The sequence below is a fragment of the Mirounga angustirostris genome, unplaced genomic scaffold (genome assembly GCF_029215605.1).
Source record: "Mirounga angustirostris isolate CCGP_5_RB_7025 unplaced genomic scaffold, mMirAng1.0.hap1 SCAF_6, whole genome shotgun sequence".
NCBI lineage: Eukaryota > Metazoa > Chordata > Mammalia > Carnivora > Phocidae > Mirounga > Mirounga angustirostris.
In genome coordinates, this window is record NW_026991714.1 from 143,214,432 (window position 1) to 143,223,573 (window position 9,142).

Genomic DNA, 9,142 nt, shown 5'->3' on the forward strand with positions numbered 1-9,142 from the left:
TATATATATATATGTATTTTTTTTTTAACTCTAAATATATCTTAACAAGATGACTAAATGGATACCGTGTGAACTCATGCAGGTAGCTCTGGGCTTGGGTCAGAGATTTGAGTTCTCTGGTCTGTCCCTTCTGAAATGGGTGGTTCCGGACAAGTCCCTGCCCCTTGGTGGCCTCTACAGCTGTCCAGGGAGAGACAAAACAGGCTGCATTTCAGGGGCAGAGAGGGAGGGAGGCAGGAGGCTGGGGAGAGTGGCCCTGCTGGGGCAGAGGGGGACCTAGCTGTGGGAGAAGACAGGACAGAGGACACCCTCGGATGCAAAGGGGCAGAAGTGGGAATGCGCAGCCCCCCACAGGCAGAGTGAGAGCTGGGGGGCTGGGCCTGGGAGAGAAGGCAGGCCCCAGGAGGGGTCCCTGAGCGCCGCACAGAGGGGACAGCACAGCTGACCCACAGACCCTTGGCAAGGCCCTGGAGGGATGGGAACTTGCTTAGAAGGGAAATGAGTCCCCGGAAGTCTGCAAGGGTCTGTTCCCCCCGCAGGGGATGCCTCCTGACAGCTCTTATCAGGGAGCTGCTGCTGTCGCCTGCCCGGGGCCCCCTCTGCCCCCACCGCCCCTCTCGGGCTGCAGCAGAGGAGAGCTATCTGGGGGAAGCAGAAGACAACCAGCAAGAGGAAATTTAGTACAATTTAAACAGCAACTTTCTGAGCCTGGAGCCCTGGGCCGAGGGGATTACTCAAGCGCATGGAGGATGCGCCTCAGTCCACCCAGGAAGCCCCAGGAAATGGCCCACCAGGCACCTGCCAGGTTCGCCAAATCTCTAACAGTGCGGGAAGGAGATGTCAATCACATACAAAGTCAATGAAGGCAAATAGAGCTCCAGTAGCCCCTGACACCCACCCGTCTAGAGGGTGCCCTTGGTGGCATTCAGAGCTGGTGGCATTCAGAGCTGACACCACGGACTCAGTCGGCTCGTGGGCTGACCACGCTGGTCTTAAAACAACACCCCTCAGCCCAGCCCGGCCTCTCTGTCCTTGAGCTGCTCTCCCTGAAACCACAGGATGGCCGTGATGTTCCGCAGAGACAGTTTCCCCAGAGGCCAAGACTGCCCCGCTGCTGGGTTGTTAAAACAAAGACATTAAGTTGCTATGTTGACTGTCATCTTTAAATAAAAACTTAAGCCCAGCAATAAATCCGAAACTGGTCCCAAGGGTTTAATGGGATAATGTACAACAGACCCCCTCCACGGGTCGCCCCTCAGTCTGCTCGCAGCGGGAAGGTTGTGGCTTTGGCTTTGCTTTCCAGGTGAGCGGCATCACGATTACCATCAACAGTGTGAGCCGTTGTGGGGGGCGAGGAGGTGGGCAGACAGACTTCAGTGGCATAAGAATCAACCTGGGAACTTATTGAAAATGCAGCTTACTCTCCCTCCCACCTCGGGTCCCCAAGACTGAGTCAGTGGGTCCAGGTGTGGCCTGTAAAGCTGCATTTTATCCAACCCCTTCGCACCCCCAGTGGGTTCATGAACACACTTTGAGAAATCTCCAAAAGGAAAAACAAGGGAATTGCACTTTGAACCTTGGAATTAGGGGTTAGGAACTCCAAACTCTGAGCTTGAAGACATGGTCTCCAATAAGGTTTTGCTGAAAAGCAAGAGAAGTCTAGACAGTAGAAGGTTCTGGGAGGCAGGACTGCGGCTGGGTCCATATCAGGAGTCTGCAGGGCTGGATCCAGCACTGGTGGGGCTGGAAGCTTATATAATTTGGAGAGCCAGTTTAGGAAAAATAATTCGGAGTTACCAAATAAAAGTGTAGTACAGGGTCCCATGGATCACTTGGCTAGCTTCCCAGTACCTCTGCCTCGGGGCCCACGTTCCCTTTCTCACTTGACTCCTTTTCTCACTGCTGGATGGTGATGCCCAAATGGCAGGGCCTCATTTGCCCTTTCCCGTCAGTGGGGTACACTTTAAACCTAAAAATCCAATGGCGTTTGGGCTCTTGGAGGCCAGGCACCCAATACCAATCCATGATGCTTAGCTACTAATCTTTCTGTCACCTAATCCCATGTCGTAAGGCTGAAAAGTGGCTGCCCCCAAAGAGGTACACTTCACGAGTGTCCCCAAATTGCCCCAGTCTTTCTGGGGTACAACCCTCACCCATATAACACCCCCCAAACCAGGGATGCTCTAAAACGATGCAAAGCAATGAATAACCAGGCAGAGATGTTCAGAGCAGCTCTGTTTATAATACGAAAGGGGGAAACCAACCGTTATTACTCATTTATTACGTGCCAGGCATTGCACTAGGGACTTCATATGTTCTGATGTGTCTAATCCCAGGACTCTATGAAACCCACTTTATAGATGGGAAAACAGACACAGAGGTATGTCAGTAAACCAGCTCTCGTAGAAAAAAAAAAAAAAAAGCTTGATCTTTAGCATTTGCCCATTTCCATGGTAAAAATATCCACCAACAGCCAATTTCAAGCTATCTGTGATTTAGCACCCAGTTCTCAAATTTCCCAATAATTTAGCAATTGGCTCAGAGGTCAGGAACTTGCCCAAGGTCACTGAATGATAGAGTCAGGGTGGGAACCATGAGTTGAACTTGAGTCCAGGCTCTGACTATAGCTCCACAGGCCTGTGAAGAGCCACCAAGAGGGAATGGCTAAAAGGAACATCTGAAGCAATCCTTTGACCCACAGACAACACAGCAAGATATACAAAAAGCCCATGACACAAATATAAGCTCTTTACAATGACCCTATGAAGTCCTACTTTATTAGGGGTGTCCTGAGTATTAACACAATGATTTGCATCAGTTGATGGATGGGAAACCAGCTCCCTTTAAGGGCTCACAGAGGGATAGCTGTTTTATTCCCATCTTGCAGATCCTCATTCGCACAGACTCGAAGTTTTCACAGTGGTGGAGGTGGGATTTGGTCCCAGCCGGTCTGGTCCCAGTCCATCCTCTTAACTGCAATGTCCCTCATAAAATATGATATTCAGGGAAAACAGGACACGGACCAACATGTCCAGACTCCTAGCACTAGGAAGAAGTGAGTCTGCGAGTGGAAGGCAGCAGAAAAGCCTCTGAACTCCACAGTCAGGCCAACGCGGGTTTCAAAGATTCTCCATCACTCCCTAAGTGTGACTTGGGGCGGGTTACCTAACAGCTGCCCGCTTCAGTTCCCTCTTCTGGAAAGTTGCCTTAACAGTACCTATCTCACAGCCTTGCCCCTAAGGGTGGAGAGAGAACACAGAACTGAGTGAACAGAGACCTGGGCCCACATTAAGAGCTCAAAGGAGCAGAGCCATAATTGTGAACGAAAAGGGTAAGGTGGTTGGCATCCAAGGCACGGTCTCATCTTCACCGTGGATTCTTTGTCCTATCAAATTGCTCCATATTGTGGCTCAGCCTGGTCCATTGTGACAGCCAAGCCGAGTCCACGGTAAGGTCAGCGCTCCCCTGGCGCGGACTACAGATGTGCCTTCTCCACCCTGGTGTTCACCCTCCTCGGCGGCCCCACATTTCGGCCCCGCAGCGCAGAACTGAAGGCGCCGGGCGGCCGGGGCCCCGCTGCCAGTCCGATCCCGGGGGTCCAGCCCTGCCTGCTCTGGGCGCCGCGCGGGCATCATTCGCACCAACATCCCGCAGCGGAGGGAGGCAGAGAACTGCAGACGGGAAGGAGCCCGCGCGACTTTCTGCTTTCGGATCTAGAGCCCGTACTCCCTCCAAAGTTTGGGGGTGTATGGGATCTCCTTTCTTCTCCCAGACCATCACTAAAAAGAAAACTCCTGTTGTTCCCCCTTTGCTCCAAACTTCCCGTCGCAGCGCCGCTCGGGGCTCTGCGCTCCCGCCGCGGCTGCGACCGCAGGGACGCCGGACGGAGCGAGGAGAAGTGGCGCGGTCCGCGGGGACCCTCGCCGGTGGCATCGCCAAGCCGCGCCCGAGCACAGGAGGGAGGGAAGGATGCCCGGGACCCTGGGCGGGCAGCGTCGGCCGAGGCGGCTCCTCCGGGCGCCCCGATCCCCAGCCCGCGGGGCCGGGAGCCGCTTACCTGACGGCGGCCGCTTCCTGCTGAGCCGGCTCACGGCGCGGTTAAACATCGCCGCGGTCGCCCGGGGAGGAAGGAGGAGCAGCCGGGCGGCGCGGCAGCTGAGCCGGAGGACGGCGAGGAGGAGGAGGCCGAGGAGGAGGAGGAGGAGCCCGCTCAGCACCGCCCCGGCGCGCCCGCGCCCGCCCCCGCCCCGCCGCCCTCCCCCGCCCCGCCGCCCTCCCCACCGCCGGGCGCCGCGTGGCGCGCTCCGTGCGCCCTGCCCGCCCGCGCCGGCGGGGGCCCCGCAGTGCAGCCTCGGGGGCCCGGGCGGCCCAGGGCGGCCCCGGGTGACCCAACGCCGAGGCCCGGCCCCGCGCTCGGGATGGAGGGCACTGGCCTGGAGGGAGCCCGCGCCGCCCGTGGCTTAGGAACCCTGCCCGGGCACCCGTGCGCCCCGGGGGGCCCCCGCCGCCCCCACGAGCTCGCCAAGGCAGCCGCCCCGGGCCCCGCCCCGCCCCGCCCGCCTCGAGACTCGGCGTCCATCCCGGCCTCCCGCCCTCTTCCTGCAGCCGCGAGAAACGGGCACGGCGCCGCGGGCGCACCGCGCTCCGTGGCTCCGTGCGCCTTCGCGAGGCGGCAGGCCGGGGTCCCCTCCCGCTACACGGACGCGGACGCCGAGGCCTCGAGGTTCTGCAAAACCCGGACGCGGCCCACGGCCTTCGCCTCCTCGCCCCCGGGATCCAGGATCCCCGCGGGCCCGGGCCTGCCCGCCCCTCCACGAAAGCCGGTGGGGCACGGCCAGGGTCCGGGCCGCGGGGAGCGAGCCGAGCTGCGCTGCGCGGGCGCCGGGAGAACTTGGATGCCTTCTCCCCGTGGCCTGGAGGCTCCAGGGGCCTGCCTCGGTGGAATTCTGCAGGAACCCTTAGGGTTCCAGCGCCGAGAGATGCCTCTGCCCCGCACAGCGACTTGTTGGGGACACTTCTCTAACTTTGGGGACACGTGGCGCAGCTTCCGGCAGGGCCTTTAGCTCAACTCTCGGAGTCACTCAGGTCCACACTGCGCTCCGGCTTGATTTCTCCTCTACCGCCACCAGTCACCTGCTCAGCGCGGCGCGCCCCGCCCCCCTACCTATTGTCTCATTTCTGTGCAAAACAGCCCCCAAGGGGGTGTCATTAGCCTCATTTTCTTGAGCGTTCGGTTTGCGAAGAATTGTCTTTCTGGAGAGTCTTATTTTTCTCCTTGTGTATCTGGCTTTGTCTCCAAATTGGTCTTTTATTTTTAGCTGTGCTAATTGCTATTTTTCTAAACCGCTCCCCAGTCGTCGGGCCCTGCCACCCATCCTTTTGCAGTGTTTTCTCTAGCTGGCACTTTCTTTTATATCTTCTATTCTGAGCGGCCCGTTCTGCTCATTTTTTCTCCTTCCTTCTACCCACCCGCTCCGTCCCAATTCCACCCCATCGCTGGCCTTCTGTGCTTCTTGTTTCTGGCCCTACCCTTGCCCTCTCAAAGCCACTTTTCCCCCGAGTATTTCTGAGCACCCACTCTCCCCTCCTGCCAGGAGAGCTTTTTCTGGCTCCTGAAGATAGTGAAGATTACGGGGGTTTTGAGCTTCCCTGGAGGATGGTCACTACGGGGACCAGGAACAAACTTAGAACCCAGCAGAAAAGCTCAATTTAAAAAACGCCTCCTCCTGTCCTTGGCCTACTCTGGGGGTGGGCTCCCCACCTGCTTCCGCACCCTTTTTTTTTTTTTTTTAAGATTTTATTTATTTATTTGACAGAGAGACATAGCGAGACAGGGAACACAAGCAGGAGGAGTGGGAGAGGGAGAAGCAGGCTTCCCGCCAAGCAGGGAGCCCGATGCGGGGCTCGATGCGGGGCTCGATGCGGGGCTCGATGCGGGGTTCGATCCCAGGACCCTGGGATCATGACCTGAGCCGAAGGCAGACGCTTAACGACTGAGCCACCCAGGCGCCCCTGCTTCCACACCCTTTGTAACATGCTGCAACCACGGGCAGCAGCTTCCTCCGATGTAAGAGCAGGGCTTTGAAACTCAGGCAGAGTCCTGGATCCAAATGAGGTTGCTACATTCTCGAAGCAATGCCGAGGGTATCTGTGCCGTGGATCTCCCCAGAAAACCGTCCTGGAGACCAAATTACAGGTAAAATGACAGGTAATCCTAACACAGGAAACAAGAAGACTGGCACAGTGGGTAAGTATCAGGCATAACTAAATATGCCAGTTGCCAGGTCCAGCCCCACAAGTGTCCTGAAATGCCCTGGGGTGGCCTAAGACATACCCATGAGTGCCTCCTGAGCTAAGAAGGCGGCTAGGCCTTTCTGAAATAGGAGGAAAATAGCCCAGCTTCAAACCACTTTCACGGTCCTCTTGGCGTATCAGATGGTGAGTTCAAAAATAAAGACCATGGTCAAGGTTTAATGTACACAGTTTAGAATTTCTGCTTCGGAACATTAAGAGACTGTCTGGGTGAAGTTGTTTGAAATATCTGTTTTAAGTGTCTAAAGATCCAAAAGTCAGTTTTCAACAGGCACTGTAGAAAAGACCAAATATACAAGTATAGAGCTTCAGGGTTCCTAAAGCTTGCCAAAAGAACACACACACAATTAAGTTCTGCCTGCAGTTTGCATGTGGGCTGACAGTGCCCACCATCCAGATAGCATCACTCACTTTCTGTAGCTCATCTCAAGCCTTCTCAAATGATGATAACCAGTCTGGACAGGAAGAGGACAGGCAGCTTGGCCTCTTCCTACCCCTGTTGGTCTCATCTTTGGTTGAACAATCTTCATTCAGGCAAGCAAGGAGAAAGAGCCTAGGATGTCAGAGTGATCATTGACTTCAAAGTTGAATATTTTTTGTTCTACTCAGAAACCTTTAAAAATTAGTAAGCTGTGAGTATATTATAGAATTTCTTATATTTTATTGTATAGATTGTATTTTTGAGTCTCTCATAAAGAATATTCTAGGCCAGTTGAGGCAGGTGAGTTATATAGTGAGATAAATAAATAAGTGCAAATAAGTGCCTGACTTGGAGTCAAGAGACCTAGGTACCAGTCCTAGGCACATGCCAGCCCAGCTAAGCGTCTTCAAACACAGCCTCACAGGATTGGACAAGGAAAGGATGCCACCTACATTCTAAGGGTGTGGTGTTCACCAACAATAAACAAGAAAGCCACCTGGCACAGTGCCTGGCACATGTAAGCTCACAAAATTTACTGGAATCTGAATTACTCTTGCTCCCCCTTACAGTGCTGCTTTAATAAACTGTAGCCTATGTGCAGTGAGAAGTGGCATTTTAAAAAGAAAATATGGGGAATGGGCAGGGTTGGTCACAGTGAAAGAATTGACAGGCAGAGAGAAAGAAGGAAAGTAAATTGTTACAACCTCTCTGGAAGCCAAGAGAGGCAGGTATGTTAAGATACATATTTGGCAACATGTGTAAAAGCTTTCAAAATGTTTATACCCATCGGACCAGTGAATACTTGTACAACTAGTAATTTATGCTGAAGAAAGATTAAGAGGGGCAAAGACTTCTGGGTACTGTTGAACATCCCAACTCCTCTTTCACTGGCGCTGTTCATAGTGCTATAAATACTCATTAATGGAGTGACTAAGTGACAGTATATTCCTATGATGGGATATTTAACAGTTGTAAAAACTGTTTTTTTCATTGAAAAAAATCAGGATACAAATATAGAGAAATTTTTCACTGGGGAAGGGGAGGAAATACAGTTGATTTGTGTAGAGAAAACTTGCAGAAAACTATACGAAAACGTTACTAGCACTTTTATCTAGATGGGATAAAGGCTGGTTTTAATTTTCATTATTACATTTTCCAGTTTTGCAAAATTTCTGTGATGTATATGCTCTGAAATCCGGAAAAAACATCAGTAGTTGGAAACTGGTCAAAATCTCTATGGGGTTTAATGTACCAATATTTAAACCCACATTTTTACAACATGAGTTTTGCTGTCTTTAAACTCTGCATTTCCCATGGAGGGAGCAAGCAGACACCAATGGCCTTTCCCATCTTTGATCTCCCTTGCATATCAAGTCACATATTCATGGCATATCACAGCTGGAGGTCAGCGGACTACCCTGCAGATCAGGAAACTGAGGCCCAGGGTGCCTGGGTGACTCAGTCAGTTAAGCTTCTGCCTTTGGCTCAGGTCATGATCTTGGGGTCCTGGGATCGAGCCCCACATCGGGCTCCTTGCTAGGGGGAGAGCCTGCTTCTCCTTCTCCCTCTGCCTGCCGCTCCCCTGCTTGCGTGCTCTCTCTCTAATAAATAAAATCTTAAAAAAAAAAAAAAAAAAAGAAAGGAAACTGAGGCCCAGAGAGCTTCGAAGAGGATGAAGATGTGTTGCTAGGTCTCCCTGAGAGATTTGAGCCCATTCTTCCCTCCCTGCTCTTGAACCACTCTCCTAGGTTTCCTTCTGCCACATTTGCTGTTTCCCCCCCATCACCACCACCCCTTCTTCACAAAACTGGGCACTGCACGCTCAGTCTTTGGAGCTCTTCTCTTGCACACTCCCCTGATCATCTCATCAAGTCTTGTGCTTTTAATACCATTTTTTTTAAAAAAATAGACTTTTTTTAGAGCAGTTTTAGGTTTACAGCAAAATTGAACAGAACATACAGAAGAGTTCCCATATGCTTCTTGCCCCCCAACATGCACAGCACCCCCATACCCACCTCCCCCACCAGAGGGGTATGTTTGTTACAACTGATGAACCTACGTGAAATGTCATAGTCACCCAAGCCCGTATGAAATCCCATCTTTATACCACAGAACTCCCACACTTCTCTCTTCAGCCTGGACTTGCCTGCTTGACATCTTCTCTTGGATGCCTAATGAGACCTCTCAAACTGAGTGTGTCCAGAATGGATCCTCCTCTTCTGGCCCACACCTGATCCACCTACAGCCTTCTCATCTCAATTAAGGGCAACTCTACCCTTCCCGTTGCTCAGACCAATTATCTGGGAGTCATCTCTGATCATTGTTTTTCTCACACCTCACATCTCATCCATCAAGTCATCCTGCAGGTTCGACCTCCCAGATGAACCCAGAAATCTATGCTTTCACCAT

General features: G+C 52.9%; 1 protein-coding gene across 1 annotated transcript in view; it reads right to left on the minus strand.

Moving 5' to 3' along the window:
* RGS10 (regulator of G protein signaling 10) overlaps positions 1-4,207 on the minus strand; it is a 38,510-nt gene extending 34,303 nt beyond the window's left edge. Inside the window, exon 1 of the mRNA XM_045878960.3 lies at positions 4,058-4,207. Within this exon, the coding sequence (XP_045734916.1) occupies positions 4,058-4,106 (49 nt within the window). The 5' untranslated portion in view covers positions 4,107-4,207. The remainder of the gene's footprint in view (positions 1-4,057) is intronic.
* Positions 4,208-9,142: the final 4,935 nt, after the last annotated feature.